At 45.3% G+C, this 19,297-nt stretch overlaps 1 protein-coding gene across 1 annotated transcript in view; it reads left to right on the top strand.

Moving 5' to 3' along the window:
• Positions 1–19,297, top strand: part of map2 (microtubule-associated protein 2) — a 95,268-nt gene that overhangs the window by 69,206 nt on the left and 6,765 nt on the right. The window contains 10 exon segments of the mRNA XM_080785935.1: positions 1,155–1,466; positions 3,939–6,710; positions 7,396–7,632; positions 7,813–7,953; positions 10,492–10,547; positions 13,373–13,514; positions 14,424–14,480; positions 14,602–14,756; positions 15,283–15,441; positions 18,661–18,753. Coding sequence (XP_080642061.1) covers positions 1,155–1,466; positions 3,939–6,710; positions 7,396–7,632; positions 7,813–7,953; positions 10,492–10,547; positions 13,373–13,514; positions 14,424–14,480; positions 14,602–14,756; positions 15,283–15,441; positions 18,661–18,753 — 4,124 coding nt within the window.

Here is a 19,297-nt window from a genome sequence, read left to right as displayed (position 1 = left end):
ACACACACACACACACACACACACACACACCTCTTACAGTATCATTAACATTGCACATTGCACGTTTTTCCACACTTTTAGAGCATACCCACGGTCATAATGAGGACATATTTATCATTGGATGCCAATGGAATTGGCATTGTAATTTTGGGTCAGCTCTGATCGGTTCTGTCTGTAGAGTCCAGAGATGCCATAGCCCGGAGGGAACTGGACTGGCACTATGATTGGTCCAAGAAAACCACACCCCTGTTTCTGAGCTAAATGTAGCAAATACATTAGCAATAAAGCCATTTCATGACGTCCTTACAGTTTACAGATAACAGACATTGTTGCACACTCATACCAAAATCTTTCAGTAGTGCAACAGGCAACTGCAAAAGCTCTGAGCAGAACTACCATACCCCTAAGCAGGATTTAAAGATTTGCATTTCATCACAGTCACGGGCAGGGCACAGAGCAGATTTATTTACACATCCGAATGGATCATCATGCCATAAAATAGTGGTAACACTGTGTTTGACACTTAAGTCCATTTTATCTACAAGTAGTATATGTATCGTATAATTTACAAACAAAAGTGTTAGTGTATCAGCCGTTTACGTTTTTCCTTGAAACGGATTTCAGTGAATCTTCCTATAGAGTTATTGAATGCTGCTGATGGGATTACAGTACAGTTTGTGCAGGCACGGTGCGTATGAGTGGGAAAGCAAGATGGAGGTTGTGTTACCTACATGTGATTTGTTTGCGCAAATCTATTGGCAATTAATATTCATATTCAAGTTAGTTTTAGTGACAGTGAAATACAAATAATTCTCTGTGTGGCAAGGTCCGGTGTAATGTAAACAACTCCATGCATTTATCATAAGCCACATCAAAGACGAACACAGCGAGCAAACCAGCAACATAAAAAGGCACAAAGATGAGACGAAGCACCACGTTCTACGCGCACACGGCATACTATACATCTGTGGTGTATACCCTTGTCTGTCGAAACGCCCATGTACGCCACCACCCTTCTTCCCCTGAGCTGAAAGTTGTCCCACGGTAAAAAAAAACCTGTGTGTTCCCATGTAACCCAAGTCTGTGTTGCCTGTAAGTCTTGACGTGTCCGCCTCTACCATCCCCCCTCCCCTCCCCTCCTTATTTATGAGAAGAAGAGACCATCGAGGCTCTTACAGCCGACTACGTGACGGAGGTGGAGGAGGAGGAGGAGGAGGAGGAAGAGAGTGCAGAGGCCACCGAATCCGAGACGGCTCTTGACGAGCCCCAGTGGAGTGGGGAGGACGAGCCTGAGTTGTTGGACATCAGCCCCCCGGCCGAGCCCTTAGAGCAGGCACAGTCCCTAGGCGAGGCCCAGGCTCTGGTGGTGGAGCACCTGGAGGCCCAGGTGGCTAGTGCTGCCACAGAAAGTCCTATGGAGACAGAGGAGGAGGAGGTGGCAGAGGGTGGGGAAAGCCCTGACCAAGGTGCGTCCGGCCCTCTGCTCTCCCTGCCTGCATGTAACTGACCTGTATACAGCAGTGGTTGGATAAAAGTAGCAATACCACCATTTTTACTTGAGTTAAATTGTATTGGCATCAAAATATGCTTGCAGTATCAAAATAAAGGTACTGATTTCTATCCAAACATTTAAAAACCTTTCATTATTATTTTTATAGCAGCTTGCAGCTTATATATTCAAATAGCATAGCAAATATAAAATAGGGCTTATGTGGTGAACATATTTCTTATAGACAATTGTAGTCAGTGGAAGTCAGTAAAATGTACAATTCTCTGAGATGTAGTGATGTTTAAAGTATACATTCTTTTAACTAAAAGTATCTCAAAATCATAGTTACTCAAGTACAGTAATTGAGAAAATGTGCTTGGCTACATTCCACCACTGGTATACAGTAATGAGCAAGACCACTATCAGACGTCTGCAGTCATATAGGAAGCCATAAGCACGTAACTGTACCATCAGCGTTATAATCCAGGTGGAATGGCAAAACAATCTCCTCTCTATGCTCTGCTGAGGCTACAAGGCAACACAGGCTTGTTGGTGAAAAGAGCCACCTTCGTTTGACTTTTTCCCTTTATGTTTTGTTGGTTTCTTTGCGCTTCCGTGTCCCGTTCCTAGCTGCTGCGATGGTTTTGGGGCCGGCTATATTTGTTGCAATGAAATGAAAGTGTTGCTATAGATAACAATGCTTTTTTTCCCCCTATCGATGCTATACAGGCTTCATTGATATCTCACCATGTCTATCCATTGCGCAGTGCCGCTGCACCAGTCTAAAGCCACATTCATACTATTTTTGGCGTGCAACACTATCGTGCAACAGTTTGGCTTAATTATGACAGGATTTATACAGGCCTATAAATCATTACTGCATGTAACTGCCAGTCCATTCTCATTGCCTATAGGTGTTATATGTTTATGCTTTGTGAATTACCTTTACAGTCCATGAGGTTATCCTTTCGTGTACCATGTTGTAACACCGACAAAAGTAGACCATGTCAACTCGGGTTCATGTGTTTGGTCCGACGGAGCATTGGTCCGAACGACAACCTACCTCAAACCCTCACCCTAACCCTAACCTCCCCCGGGGCAGCACACCTAAACCTAACCTCAAACCCTCACCCTAACCCTAACCTCCCCCGGGGCAGCACACCTAAACCTAACCCCAACCCTCTCCCTAACCCTAACCTCCCCCGGGGCAGCACACCTAAACCTAACCCCAACCCTCTCCCTAACCCTAACCTCCCACGGGGCAGCACACCTAAACCTAACCCCAACCCTCTCCCGACCCCCAACGCACCTCGGACCAATGCTCCTTCGAACCAATGTATGCCTCCCTGTCAACTCAACGCGGTCCATGTCACTACTGACGTCTACACCAAAGCCCTTTGTCCTAATATGACACCAGCTGCTGTGTGAACGGTGGAGCCTAGCAAAGTTGAGAAAAGTTTCACTTTTTTTCACAGCCGCAAACCATAACCTTACACCATGTAAGAAATGCACATTGAGGTGCAAACTCTCACTCTTAAAATTTCTTGGAACAAATGTGACCAAATGTGTCACATTTTGACGTCCCGGTCACTTCCGCACTGGGGAAGTGCCTTTCTCAAACCTAACCTTAAGACTTAAAATTTGGGAGAAAAGGGGAAAAGGTCTGTCAACATGGTATGTGAAAGGGTATGCTCTGTCAGTATGTGGACACTAAGGTTCCAAAATATGACACCCAAGAAATGAGAATGTGTTTTAATGTATTTTACATGCACACAACCATCATTATTTAAAAAAAATTCCATTCGCTTTTTGGTTTTGGCTGGTTAATTTTCTGTGTCGTTCTGCCGAATGTTACGACCGATCCATGCATCTTCAAATCGACTTACTTTCTCAACGAAATTCCCATTATTATTATTTATTTTTTTGTGTTTTTGTAGGGCATCTCTCTGTCATTCAATAAATTGAGTTGCTCTTTTTGGTTTGAAATATAGAAAGAAAAATATTTAATTATTATGCTAAATTACTGTGGCAAAATTTAAACCTGTAAATTAATTTTCAGTTTCCAGTGTATTGTGAAAGAATGACAGAAATGCTATATTCATCTATATCAGACGTCTTGAAATTATAACATGGTCCCATTTGTCACTTGGTTTCTACTCATCTTATGCCACAGTTGTTCCATTCCAGTTCTGTGACATCATTCCCGTTCTGTGACATCATTCCATGCCATTGTCATGCACATCTGAATCGATGGACCTCATGATTTCGCCGTTGTTCTCCAGTGATGGCCGTGTCATTGTGCTGTAAGTTTCTGAGGAAAAGCTTTGCCTGTGTCCGTGACGATGGCTTTCTTTGTCCTCTGCTAACCTTTATCTCGCCTGCAGCATGACAAGTGACGTACAGTACCTCTGTGGTGATAAAAACAGCCAACTTAAAGATGTGTTTTCAGCTTTGAAGATGGACACAGACAAACCTGCCAGCGAGAAGAGTGGTTCCATGAGCCCTGACAGCATTGGATCGGAGAAGCGTCCAGAGGAGCCGTTTGAGCCCCAGATGCAGGATTTCTTTGCCGGTGAGAGGGTGGTACCGGAGAGCCCCACGATGGATATGCCCTCCTTTGTTCCGCCCAATCTTGAGAACCAGTCCAAAGAACCTGGCAGTTCACACACACTTAAGCCTTCGTATAATGAACCCATCACCGTGTCTGAGAAGCAGCCTTCAGTTGAAGTTATAGAGTTCAGCAGCATCGCCGCTCAGCCTGACTTCTGTCCGATGGACGTCAGAGTCCAGGGAGGAGATTCAAGAGACGCAGGAGACAAATCGGGCATGTCTGCATATTTTGAAACGTCCACCTTAGAGGTGGAAGAGGCTCCACAGCCTAGGGCTTCAGGTGAAGGATATTATGAACTAAGCACAGCTGGAGAGAAGACTGCAGTTGTTCCCTCACAGCAAGAAATTAGTTACAGTACCCTGGCTCAGGCCCAGGACAAACCAGAGACTAGGAAAAGTCCAGCAGAAGACACCAGCCTGTTCATAGTTCCTGATAGGAGCAATGAATGCAGGCTTTCTCCAGGAAAATTGGCCCTCGAGCAGAGAAGTTACTCACTCAACATCACCATCGGATCAATGGATCAAAGCAGACCTAGTAGGAACTTCACCCCACTATCCACAGACATTATGTCCTATACCAGTGGAAGTCTGGATGAGTCCGCAGACTACCTCCCAGCCACCACCCCATCTGGTGAGAAGCCTCCACCCTTTCCTCCCCTGATCTTGGAGACTGCAGCCTCCATCACCTCTGACTCATCATCCCCTCCTCATAGCACTGAGCCCACTAACAAAGCCAGCCCACCATTACAGTCCCCTGAATACGCTCACCCTCCTAAGTATACATACAAAAATGGCACAGTGATGGCCCCAGACCTACCTGAGTTGTTGGACCTCGCCGGGACACGGTCCAGATTGGCTTCAGAGAACACTGACCCAGAGATTACCCGAAGGAAATCAGTTCCCTGTGATGGCCCCACTGATTTCCCTGTCTTCACCAGTGACCCGATGGCCAGCCTGGTTTCAGGAGAACATAGTCCTGCTGCCATTAAGAGTGAAAGCCAGATGGAAGACATGGGATATTGTGTGTTCAGTGAGTATTCAGGGCCCATGCCTTCCCCTGCAGATGTCCTGAGCCCCTCGGACACTTCTGCACAGGCATTCGCCCCCTCTGTCCTCGAGGCAAGGGTAGCCGAACAGGCCAGGAAATTGGCGGTCAGGGACTCATCAGAAGATGAGTCATCAGGACCTGATGATGTTACCAAAGAGAGAGTCCAAAAAGAAGCAGAGAGGAAAGATTCTGCCAAAGAAAAAAGTAAGCCTTCTATGGACGAGACGCCACCCGGCCAGCCAGCCGAGTTGTTTGTGACACCAACTGTCACAGTTACTCTGGAGGAAAGCGAGAGGTCACTCAGCGAGACCGAGCGGCAGGCCAGCGGGGAAGGGACGGCGTTGGAGACCGAGATCGCCGACTACGAGATGAAGATCCGCAAGCTGGAAATGGTTCACCGGCCCCTGAGCATGGAGGAGGAGAGGGAGCTACGGGAGCTGAGGGAGAAGGTCAAGCTGGTGCACCAGGAGGCGTACGAGGAGCTAGACGCAGAGGACGTGTACCAACTAACCGGCGTAGCCAAGGACCGCATCGCACGTCCCCTGAAGCCTTCGCCGGCCTCCTCTGTGGAGAGCAACATCGACGACGACAAGCTGCTCTCGCCGGTGCTCTCCCCGGCCAAGCTGAAGCAGTATGAGGCTTACGGGTCACCCAAAAGGGCGGCTTCGCCCGCGTTTGGACCTGAGAGGGCGGACAAAGACAAGGAGGAGACGGAGAGGAAAGCAGGAGAGGAGAGAGAGAAGATAGAGAGGGAAACAAAAGAGCAGGAGGAAAAGCAGCAGAGGGAGAAAGGGGAGCAGGAAAAGACGCAGAAAGAGGAGAGAGAGGAGAAGGAGAGGGCAGAGACCGAGCTGAAGCAGAGACAGGAGAGGGACAAGGTGGAGCGGGAGAAGAAGGAAAGGGAAGAAATAGAGAAGGAACTGAAAGAGCAGAGGGAGACGCAGGACAAAGAGAGGGCAGAGAAAGAGAAGAAAGAGAGGGAAGAGAAAGAGACAGCCAAGCAGTCAGTAGAGCCAGTTGGAGCTGTTGAGATAGCCAAGGACATGGCATTGACAAAGCTTGCGGAGAAAGAAGCTGAAAAACCTGTTACGGTGGAGAAGGAGGGAAATGGTGCGAAGGAGGAAAAAGAGGTAGAAGTGGGCCCAGTGGCCGGAGCGGCGGTCAAGGATGTCCCCGAGAGCCGCACAGCCATAGAGTCGGTCGTGACCGTGGAAGATGACTTCATCACTGTGGTGCAGACAATTGACGAGGGAGAGGAGCCAGGCGGACACAGTGTCCGCTTCTCTGCACCAGCTCCCGACACCGAGGCCCGCCAGGCTGTGGTCGGGAAAGAGGAGGGAGAGGAAGAGGAGGAGGAGGAGGAGTCTGTGGAGCTGGCGCAGGAGGTTGAGATGGAGGCTGCCAGCCTGGAGGAGGTGTCCGATGTACCGGAAGCTCCGGAGGAGAGTCCCGCAAACCCAGAGAAGGAGGCCACAGAGACAGAGGGACAGACGGGGAGCTATGATAGGGACGAAACCACCATGGATGACTCCATTCTGGACAGCTCATGGATCGACACTCAAGGTGAGATCTGTTTGTTTGTTTGTCTGTTGTCTGTCCTTTCTACTTTTGTTTTGCATTCCTCCTCCTTCCACCCCTGTCTCCAATCATGGACAAACAGTTTGATTGGTAAATAAATGATTGTCTCTTTTTGACTATGAAGGGTACTAACCCAGAACCATCCATTACCTGAAAATGTCCATTATGACCATAACCACCCCTAAAGGGGGAGGTAGCCGAAAATTGCAGATCGACAAAGCTTACAACACGTCGCAGTGTGACATGTTGTAAGCTTGATGATCGACTATTTTCTGCAAAAGCTTTCCCCACAATACGGATGCTGGGATTCAAGTATTTAAAGGAGGAGTTTTCCCATGAAATGACTTTATTTATATTGTTTATATGGTGTCTTTGACTTGTGGAGAGTTTTATTTTTTAAACATTCCTTAGGTGAATCCAGAATCCAAAAGTGCAGAATAAATTTGATGAATGCAATTTACAGCAAAACTATATACAAATGTGTACATAAAGTCCAAAGCACCGCTCACATTATCATTTTTGATTATCTTCTACCAAAGTCCACTGAGAAACTGCAGGGTTAAATTGTCGCCAGTTTGAATCGATTTGCGATGAATCGTTACGTGCCTAATTTAGATCCATCCGTAAGTCATAAGCGGCATCTTTGACATTTCCCCGCCCCGCTCCACAGATGACGATAAGAGCATGGCCACGGAGCAGATCGAGCCCCTGCCAAAGGTGGACAGCCCGCCCAAGAAGCCCCACGCCGCGTCCCAGGACAAGCAGCAGAAACCGCGACAGCAGGACAAGCCTGTTAAGCCCAAGGCTAAAGGCAGCAGGCTGAAGGGTCGCATGTCCACGCCAGAACGCAGGCCTGTCCGCAAAGAACCCGTCTACATCCCCAGAGAGGAGACCAAGAAGAAAAAAGGTTCTCACGGCTACCGTCTCTCTCTCTCTCATGACTACCGTATATACAGTATCAATACTTCTAATTAAATTGTTTTTAATTCATAGACAATACCGACTGTAAGGTCAGGAGAATACTGACCCCCAAACACACACACACACACACACACACACACACTCTCTCTCTCTCTCCCTCTACTAGCTGTGATAAAGAAGACGGAGCTGACTAAAAAAGCAGAGGTTCTTCAGACTCGCTCCCCGTCTAGGAGGAGCGCTCTGAAAGTGTCCGGCCCTCACGCCCGTCCCACCCAGCACCACTCCTGCCCCCGGAGGAGAGCCACAGGTGACCCTGCCTGCCGGATAGAAAGGCTGTCCCGCCCCGAACACGTAGCCTCACAAGTTCACCACTGCCTGCCATCCGTGTTATTCTTGTCTTCCATCTGTCACGCATTGCTGCAAATGTGAATAATAATAATTAAAAGTAATAATAATAATTCATTGCCATACGTTTTTCTTTTGTGTTTTTTCCTTTGGTTGTTGTTTTCCTTTACTTTAATGCTTTTATTCGGTTTGCTTTCCTTGTTTTTCTTCTCCATTCTGTTGCCATGTCTTCTGGGACCCTTCGGTTTCCCGGTGCTTCAGTTTCATATTAATGTTTGTTAGGTATGCACCGATATGGAAATTCTGGGCTCATAATGCAGATGTTTAAATTAACAATTTGGCCGATATCCAATACAAATTTTGTATTGCTAATTTGCTATCCATCCGCCGTTTTGTGCCAGAGAAAGTAATAGATCTTCATTATAGATAACCAACATTGGCTACTGCCATCGGTGAATGTCAACTTATTTGCCCATGTACTGTACTTACCACCATGCTTAGGCCGTGTTAATTTTCAGCTGTTTATGAGGTTTCCACCATACAGAGATGTTTTGAAAGGCCTGTATTGAGAAATGGCTGATGCTTTCCTTTCTCTACGGCGTTAATCAGTTACAATAGCGACTCATTTATTTATTTTTATTTTATTTATTTATTTCTAATATCAGTGGTTACCAGGCAACTAGTAGTGTGCAGGACCTCATTGTGTTTAAATACTCCCCACTGTTCATGCAGTCACGGAGACACTTGACACTCCATGCCTCCCCTCAACACGCCTCTACATTGTGTCACTTAAACCAGTGTTTACCAAAAGAATATTCTTTGGTCATGTAACCATTTTTATGGGTCATGAGTAAATGTCCTTTTTTCCCTACAAAGTATAAATAGGTAGATATTTTTAAGAACTTAAAAACATCTAACAATATTCCAAAGAATTTCAGAAATATTCCCAAATTGAATTCCATAAAGATTGGAAGCACCCCAGACAGATTTTAAGTAGCTTGACTCAAGTATTCAGATATTTGATATTCATTTGATCCGACACACCCCCTTCCTATACTAACCCATTGTAACTTAATTGAAAAGGGAATCAAGATACTTAACTTCTACACTCAAAAGCCTGAGTAGACATTAAAATTACCCCAAACATTTTAGTTTGGAGCTGGGGGATAGACACCAAATGTATCTTTTTGGGGTGTTGGACTGAAGAGTTTGCGATGCCCTCCCTAGAATGCTGCATTGCCCCAATTAGCTTGTCTCCAGGGGTTGGCCTGCCTTATAATACCATACCATCTCTTCCATTCTGTGTGAGAAGCAGCCAAATGGTTGCAGAAGAGAGCTTTCTCTATGCAGCCTGTTACCACAGCTAAATATCCCTGTCGGGTAGAAACCTCTTATCTCCATATTCTAACTCGTTGTGTTTGATCCTAAATGAACTGGCTACTACTTGATCATACTACAGTAACGCTAAAGCATCCGAAGTAGGAGATCTGCAAGCTCTGTTTGTTTTTGTTTTAGTTTTTGGCTTTTTTGCTTACAAGTGAAGATAGACAGGAAAGAGGGAGAGAGAGAAGGGGAGAGACACGCAGCAAAGGTCGTCGTGAACGGGACTCGACCACACGACACGCTGTCAGGCCAGAGCTTAGAGTATATATTAATAGAGACAGCACTGGATTTCTCCTCCCATCCACTTGCATCAAGTTACTCAAAAGCGCATGAGGCGATTTCACTCCTCCTTCCCAGCATTCTGGGATGGATTGGGCCAAATTGTGAACGCGCTGTGCCGTTGACTATCATTGCACGCGTTCACGTATGAAACAGCGTTCACGTGTCATCATGAACATGCGCAATGATAGTCAACGGACCAGAATTGGCCCAGCGCTGCAATACATATGATGCCATGTTTTGTGGCATGTTTTCCATTTCCTGAAAACAACCTTTTTGGACATCCAACATCCATTCAACAGTGTCATAGTGTCATATGCCTTACCATATTCCATGCCAGGTTTAGGGTGTGAAAAGATAGAAAGTGTTATTTCTACTGGGAGAGTGTCTGTGTACCTGTATGTATGTGTTATGCACAAGTCTCTGTGCTGTGGTGTTCTCTGCTAATACAGTATATCATTCCTGTCCGTAACCATAGTTATTTTTGTAAGTTAATGCTCTGCTTTGTCATACAAAGTTCATGCAAGTTTCATGCAAACTATAAGCTCACACAGTGTCAGGATGTGACACTTGTGAGCTTGTAGATTTGCTATTTTAGCCGAAATATTTTGGAAATGAAAATTGGAGCACAGGTTATTGTTTCAATTTCCTGAAAAGTAACTTTTTTTTGGACATACAAGGTTTCCACCGACAACAACGACATGTAACGTCTAAACTTGCCTGTGTGTTTTATTTCTGATCATCGTTTCTTCCTCTGTCTGTCTGTGTCTCTCTCTCTCTCTCTCTCTCTCTCTCTCTCTCTCTCTCTCTCTCTCTCTCTCTCTCTCTCTCTCTGCAGTGCCAGAAGGTCGCCAGCCCCTCAGTGTAGCCAGACAGTCGAGGGACAGAGCCTCGGTGAGTGTCTGCTACTACCATTTCACAATAAAAGCTCATATGTGTGACTCTGTGCTTTTTGCCAGCTTTTAAGCAAGCTGGTTTTCAACACTTTCTCCTCATTGGCTGTCATTTAAGGCAATGAGGAGTCCTCAATGCCTCATGCGTATGAGCTATGAACTGTGGGTAATTTCTTTGCCAAAGTCAGCATCGATGCTGACTTTGGCAAAGGGCACATAAAGGGGTGAGACTGAGCACTCATTGACTTAACGATTTCAAATGGGACAGCCCTCAAGCCCTCGCAGACTTCACATGAACACGCAGCTAAGTCAGTGAGGGCTCATTGAGTCAGCAAGGGAGCGGATTGGGATTGGACCACAGAGTTTGATGCATCATCACTGACTGGATCAGTGCAATGTCCTCTCAGGCTATGGCATCACATCACAACTGCCGACGCTACATGAAAAGGGAAATGTTCTTCAGTTTGGTCAATAATCTAAACATATCTTATTTGATAGATGAATCGCCCAAACAACAGTTTCATTGACAGTTTGACAAGCACAAGGTCTTCTAATGAATCCCAGAATTCCTATTGGCTTGTTTCCATTGGGGTCCTCGTACTCAATTCATCTAAAAACATGAATGACAGAGAAAATATATGTGCATACAGCAACCACCTCGGTGATACAATAGCCTTGTAAGAGTGCATGAATAAATCCACTAGTTAGCTTAAGATGTGAAAGGTCATATTTAGTAAGATGCAAGAGTCATCTCAGTACTTTTCAAGGGTTTTAGTTTGGCACAAGCTGGCATAATATGACTGACATTTCTTGCATCCTTTCTTTTTGTACAGGGTAGAATTAAGAATCCTCTTCTATTTACACAGTGGGTGTTAATTCACCCTGTGACATTTCTCCAGCGGCGAGTGTCGTGACTCCATTTCACTCCTCCACATCGCTAATGACAGCTATTCTTCCGAAAATAACACGCCTTAAATGTCAAGTTGCTCTCTAACTGCCTACACTGTACAGCCTACAGTCATTAGGTGAAGCAACTGTAAAAGTGAGAGTTGATGTGCATTGACAAGGTCATACATACTATAGGACCACAATGGAAACAGGTCCCCACGAGGACCTTTTTTGTGTTAGCCTTGATGTCTGACCACGTGCTGTTTACATTTATGACTATTAAAGTATTCAGCGAAGGACAGACACTGAAGCAGCTCGGCCTTTTTAGCATGTTTTATTGTTAAAAGTGCTAGTAACAAGGGTGACTTATAGTCAACCATATGGGGTTTAAGTGGTTAAACATCTGTTTCCATCTGCTCTAAGTTGCTGTGTCTGGCCTAATTGAGTTTTTGAGAAGTGATTCTCAAATTGGGGTCTGTGGACCAGGGGACCTTCCAGGGTATTCCACGGGATCCCCATTGCAAAATGTGTTAATATAGCATGTTAATGTAGCATCATAATCCGTTTAACCTCTTTAACCCTAATTTGTCACATGTTTATGAAACTTTACAGTATGGTAGAGGGTCATGCAAAATAGCACTGAAACCAGTCTTACACTAAATGGCTAAAGTGGAGCGCAATAGCAATTGTTTGAAAATTAAAACATTGAACAGGCATATTCATGCCTCGTTTGGCCAAAAGCCATGGCATTGTTTTCAAATGTGCCTTGACTCATGCAGAACACATCTGTCACTTTGACCAGTAAGCTCCGCCATCAGATTTTCCGCCATTTTGAGCAGTTAAAAAAAACGATTAAACCTGATTTTTGAGCAATTTTTGTGAAACGTTCTACACAATAATTTTTTTAAAATAAATATAGCTGCAGGCAGCTATATTTATCTCTCATTTGGGGACCCAGTGGATGGTGATTCCCACCCCCCAGAGTTTGCACTTAACCTCAATTGCAGTTATTTTATGCATCATCATACTACATAACAGTGTCACACGTATCAAAAGTTGCAGATCCACAAGCTTGAAAATTCAGCTACTTTACTTTAATTTGAATCCTGAAAAGCAATAGTTTTGGTCTGGACATACTGTATGAGGTTTCCACCCGACAGAGGCGATATTTTTTTCTCCACCTCCGAACATTTCTTTTTTTAATGATTTTTTCAATAAAGCATACAAAATTCACATGACTCACACAAAAGCTCCGAACACTTCTTTACACATCGGCACTGACTCCGCTGAGTGCATCACAATGCCGGCATGCATTACAGTACCAGGCATATACAGTATGCATGCCCCGCCTGCCTCTGATTGGCCTACCGACACTGCCCGTCTTGACTGTCCTCTGAGGTGGATATAGCTATGCTGGATAGTCTGATCTCTGCTGCGAGGTGGTGGAAAATAAAACGTACAAGTCAGTTAAACTTAAAAGGCTGCATTCTGTCGCGCGTGCCAAGCTGTCATTCTCTTGTATCATTTACCCACCACGGAGTAACCTTGCATCTCGGAGGACAGCCGAGACGGGCAGTGTCGGCAGGCCAATCAGAGGCAGACGGGGCATTACCATGTCTACGTATGCTCAGCCGCACACTAGATATACACAGTATGCACCACTGAACGGATGAACCTCTCAAGTTCTTAAAAGGTGACACCCTGTTTGTCTGTGTGTGTGTGTGTGTGTGTGTGTGTGTGTGTGTGTGTGTGTGTGTGTGTGTGTGTGTGTGTGTGTGTGTGTGTGTGTGTGTGTGTGTGTGTGTGTGTGTGTGTGTGTGTGTGTGTGTGTGTGTGTGTGTGTGTGTGTGTGTGTGTGTGTGTGTGTGTGTGTGTGTGTGTGTGTGTGTGTGTGTGTGTGTGTGTGTGTGTGTGTGTGTGTGTGTGTGCGTGTGACAGGACGGCGGTTCGCGGAGTCCGGAGAAGCCGTCCTCTCTGCCACGCCCCGCCTCCATCTTGAGTCGCCGCAGCCCCCACGAACACGAGGAGAGCTCCACCTCCATCACCAGCTCCGGTTCCACAGCCCCACGCAGACCCACATGTACGTGTGTGTGCTTTAATTTCGAGTACCCCCAGTTTGGTATTAGAAAGAAAGAAAGAAAAGAAAATGTGGACGTCGGAAAGAGTATGCATTACACTTAGCTTTCCCTGTACTTGGGTTGGGTGTACTTGGGTGTGTTTCTACAAAGTTTTTAGAATCATAATATCTCGGATTCTTCTTTTTGTATCAAAGCAAGCTTGATTTGCGGCTCATTTCTCGATGAACGATATGATCCTCGCTTATAAAAAGTATGTTTTGGGTGGATTCAATGACAATCGCGGGACATAGCGGATTTTTACTTCCTGACTCGCAGTTTCCGGCCAAATTGGCTTTCAATCTAAGAGTCTAGTCTATTAAATACATGGACGGCCTCTAAGCCACCACTACATGGGGCTGTTAGCAGTCGATGTGTTAAGATGTCTTCTCCCAAACTTCTTGTTTCCTCTTTTTGCCCTTCTTCCCGTATTTTGTTTTTTAAAGGACAACTTTAGGTTTTTTCAACCAAGGTTCCTAAATAAAATTTTTGTAAAAAAGTTTTGTAAAATAAATACATATTTAGCCCCATGTTCGAATGCCCCCGCCCCCTGTCAAAAATAGCTAAAATCCCTAAAACGAAAGAAAGCAGCTAATGGAAAATAAATAACACTCATTTACTTTCTCTAATAACAACCTAAATTCCTAAAACATGAACCTTGGTTGAAAAAAAACTAAATTTAAAGACTTGAATGTTTCTCTGTTCTCCTCTGCATAGATTTACCTTCTCTTCGTTTCCTGTTCTCCTCTGTACAGTGTTACTCTCTCTTCTTTTTAAAGACTTTCAACTTTCCCTATCTATCTATCTATCTATCTATCTATCTATCTATCTATCTATCTATCTATCTATCTATCTATCTATCTATCCCTGCATAGCGTTCAGCACTGAGATGAGGGCGGAGCATAGGACAGGACGGGCCGCTAGTATGACAGGTAGAGGGCGCTCCACATCTTATAATGAGCATTAGTGAGCACCAGCTGTATGAAGATGAGTTGGAATTGGGTGATGTTGTTCTTTTAAGTACTCAAGTAGTCCACCCCCATCTCAAACCAGGTCCAGAAACGGGCCGTTCCCGCTCAGCCCGCAGCGGCCATTCCACACCCCTGGCCGGTGGCTCCACGGGCATCACCCCGGGCACCCCGCCCAGCTACTCCTCGCTGTCGTCACGGACGCCTGGCACCCCACGCTCCCTCAGCCTGCTCTCACAGGTACTGGGAATACTATTATCCACAGGCAGAAACCTCTTATATTATAACTTTTTATTGTTATATTTTTTGCCGTAAATAAATGTCCTGCTTCAGGGGTTCTCAAACTTTTTTAAACCCCGACCGTCTGGGGCAGTCCAGACGACTTTTTTTTTATGCCTTTTTGCTTCCATTATGATGAATTCCTGTTCTGTCTCTAAATGTTTTGATGAATTGAACATGGTGGACCCTGTTGTAAACAAGTGTAATGCTTAATTGGGTCGTCCACTCACAGTTAACAGTCTTTGTATTGAGTTTGTGCTTGAAATGTACTGTAATTCTGCTGTTAATGTTATTAATGTTACTGTTAATAAATATTTCAATCAATCAATCAATGCCGGTTGGCTTATAGCTTGTATATCTGCTACTTTAGATGCTTTTGTGTGACGCTGTAGTGGGGCGTTGATTTACAGAAAGCGTAAATAAGGAACAGCAACAATATAAACCTCTATTTTATGAATAATCATTTTAAATAATTGTCCCCTCCCAGGAGAGGAGGGTGGTGGCGTTGGTGCGCACCCCGCCCAAGTCGCCCGCCACCACGCCCAAGCAGCTACGCATCATTAACCAGCCGCTCCCCGATTACAAGAACATCAAGTCCAAGATCGGCTCCACGGACAACATCAAGTACCAGCCCAAAGGGGGCCAGGTGAGGAAACCCCCCTCCTCCTCCTCCACCTCCCCCCGAATCCTAGTTCAGTGGTTCTCACACTTTTATTATGGCAAGGACCCCTAAATTGTGTATGTGGCCTCGAACCCCCATCTGAAAATCCAAACATTCTTGATGTTTTTTAAAACATAAATCAGAAGTGGTTAAAATGATTGTTATGCTATATTGACGCATTTTGCTGAGCCATTTTGCTGACCCCAAAGTGGGGTCCTTGGGGGGCCAAGGACCCCACTTTGAGAACCACTGGTCTACCATACAGTAGATTTGTGATGAGACGAAACCATTTAAACCCGTGAAACCCTGTTCACACACCAAACACCATGAAACCCTGTTCACACACCAAACACCATGAAACCCTGTTCACACACCAAACACCATGAAACCCTGTTCACACACCAAACACCATGAAACCCTGTTCACACACCAAACACCATGAAACCTTGTTCACACACCAAACCCCATGAAACCCTGTCCACACACCAAACACCAGAGGTGTGGACTCCAGAGACTGTAGACTCCACTTGATCAAGCAAAAGAGTGGCAACTCCACTTAGACTTTAGCGCCAATGACGCGTGACTTGACGCGACTTGCAAAGCAATGACTTTGTCATTGTTGCCATGTTGGCTTATTTTGGCTTGTTTTTTTCCAAAGTTGTGGGAAAATATGATAAGTTCCAGTTTGGCAAATCTAACAAGCAACATTTCTTTGATATACAGTATATACTATAATTCCCTATAGGTTTGGGTGAGTTTGAATCCCATCGAGTGACAGAATCATTCTGGTGTCTCTACTTATTAAGCCCTGGCTAAAGTATGTGTGTAATGTTATAATAAATAACCAGAACATTAATTATTATAGACCCACATAGTAATTATAATGATATAATGATAAATCCATCTAATATTGTTTTATTAGGAATGTATGGCCATATTAATGGGCTTGTTTTGTCTTAAGTCAATGCGGAAGTATACTGTATGCAGGGACATTCATTCAGTGAAAAACGAGCACTCACACCATGGCCACGGGAAGCTATTTACAGTAGGGGGTGTTCCCTCAGCCATGACTCACACTGTAACCCAATGCACACTGCAGGTCCTAACATGGACTAGGTTGTTGGCAAGTGATTATGTTTGAATATTCCTCGTGGAGAATCATTGGATGAGGATCAAAATGTATGCATGATTCATAGGATATGGAATACTAAATTAAGTCAAAGGTGTGTGTGTGTGTGTGTGTGTGTGTGTGTGTGTGTGTGTGTGTGTGTGTGTGTGTGTGTGTGTGTGTGTGTGTGTGTGTGTGTGTGTGTGTGTGTGTGTGTGTGTGTGTGTGTGTGTGTGTGTGTGTGTGTGTGTGTGTGTGTGTGTGTGTGTGTGTGTGTGTGTGTGTGTGTGTGTGTGTGTGTGTGTGTGTGTGTGTGTGTGTGTGTGTGTGTGTGTGTGTGTGTGTGTGTGTGTGCGTGCGTGCTTCAGTCTGTTGCTTTGAAGATGCTCCATTCTCACCAACACACTCTTCTCAGTGACTCGTCTCATGTGTCAGTGAATAATACATGGAAAAAAACATGGTTATGTTTCTGCCACTTGCCACATTCTCCCTGAAGGCAGTTTCTTATACTTTACCTCACACCCTCTCTTCTGTATTCGTCTGGAGCACTTTGTCAGCAGAGGGCAAATCTGCATTTCAAATGGCCAGTTGTTTGCCTGTGGGAATCTCTTTGAGCCTGTCCCCTTGACTCCAGTGTGGGCCAGATATCCAGTACTGGAAAAGTAAACAAGTGCATTTACTCAATGACTGTACTTTTTACATACTTTTACTTTACTTGAACACCGGTATTCCTACAATGACCATAATGCTTTGGTTCACTGCCCCTCCTTGAGGAGAGGGGGAGGCTGCGTGGAGGTGTGCCTTGTAGTCCAGGAAGGAAGTGAGACCACATTTTCATGACGAATTTTGGTCATGCACATGGCGCCGTGACTAAAATATCATATAATCTAAAAACACATATTGCACACATAAAAACCCCAGGAAAGTGTTTCTTGTGTCCTAAACAGCATTAAAATAAGATCTGGTTGCAAAAGGGTTGAAGTGGCTCTTTAAAGATAATTGGACTACTCTCATTCAGGACCATGCCTTCCCAGAGGTTGTGCCCGCAGGGAGGCAGACAGGGGAAGAAGCAGCCATGCTGGAGACCGTGTCATCATGTCTGTATGAATCAACTCTTACAAGCCTCCACTCATGGTCTGATTAGGGGGGCTTCAGTGTTTTACTGACATCTTTATGAGTTGCCTGTGTGTGCGCTGTGCTGCCAGCCACTACATAGAAAGGGCTCTTCACCCCCCCAAAACCCCTCTTCACCCCTCTTCACCCCCCAAAACCCCTCTTCACCCCTCTTCACCCCCCAAAGCACCAGCTTGACATCTGCCCACGCGGTGGGGCCGGGGGGTGGAGGTGTGTGTGTGTCACCGGCGTAGGGTCCAGTTGGCCACGCGGGCAGTGGCCCACTCAGTTTAGAGCTTGCCCAGTCTAACACGTGTGTGTGTGTGTGTGTGTGTGTGTGTGTGTGTGTGTGTGTGTGTGTGTGTGTGTGTGTGTGTGTGTGTGTGTGTGTGTGTGTGTGTGTGTGTGTGTGTGTGTGTGTGTGTGTGTGTGTGTGTGTGTGTGTGTGTGTGTGTGTGTGTGTGTGTGTGTGTGTGTGTGTGTGTGTGTGTGTGTGTGTGTGTGTGTGTGTGTGTGTGTGTGTGTGTGTGTGTGTGTGTGTGTGTGTGTGTGTGTGTGTGTGTGTGTGTGTGTGTGTGTGTGTGTGTGTTGTGTTGTGTTGTGTGTGTGTGTGATAAATATTAACTATAGATTTGCTCACATTTTCACGATGTTTCAAAAATAGCAGATATACAAGCTGATAGCATGGCACGATGGCACTATGAGTTGAACTTGTACTATCTGCTATTTTTGACTAGCCAACCAATGGACTATATTATATCGCTCAAATATAAACGGACACAGAAGTCACAGATATGCTTTCCCGGTTTTAATGGATTAAGCTTGGGAAACAACACTGCTGTGTGAAGGGAAACATATCTCTCTCTCACACACACACACACACACACACACACACACACACACACACACACACACACACACACACACACACACACAGAGAGAGAGATAAACTCAACTCCTGTCCCACTGCGTTCCTCCTTCAGGTGCTCATCCCCAGTGTTAGGCTGGACTTTAGCCATGTTCAGGCTAGGTGTGGCTCCCTGGACAGGAGGGCCTACTCGGCACGAGGTGGAAACGTGAGTCTCACGTCCAAACTGATTATTTCCTCTTCCTCCCCTACCGGGGTGTCGTTGTTTTGTTTATAATTATGTCACCATCATGGCAGCAGGGTTCCATTTGTTATTATTGTTGTTTTCTTTCCAATTAAGCTCTATATAATTCATCATACGAGTATATAGTATAGCAAAAACTTGCAGATTCTGTTAATTTCCTTACTTTTGAAAAATGAATGGAACCCTGCATGTGGGTGTTGTGTGTGAATGTTCTCTTGTGTCGTTGTCGACCCACTTCCATCGTCACTCTGTGGTCTTCCTGTCACCTTGTGGACCAACCAGCGCGGGTGCTGGTGATCTGCCAGGCTGCTTTGCATCCACACTTTACCTTTCTGTTCTTCAGATGTTTGGTGTCTCTGTGTCCTGGGAGTGGGCAAGCATTTTATAGCTCTCTTCGTTGCTGTCGGGCAGAAACCTCTCATCTCCGTGTTTCAACTTTCGGTGTTATTTTTCTCGTAAATGAACCCTACTTTATCATACGACGGCATCACACAAAAGCATAAAAAGT

Source organism: Protomyctophum bolini (assembly GCF_963924005.1).
Source record: "Protomyctophum bolini genome assembly, chromosome: 16".
In the NCBI taxonomy this organism is placed as follows: domain Eukaryota; kingdom Metazoa; phylum Chordata; class Actinopteri; order Myctophiformes; family Myctophidae; genus Protomyctophum; species Protomyctophum bolini.
Note: the sequence above shows the minus strand (reverse complement) of the source record. Positions and strands in the feature narration are given on the sequence as shown.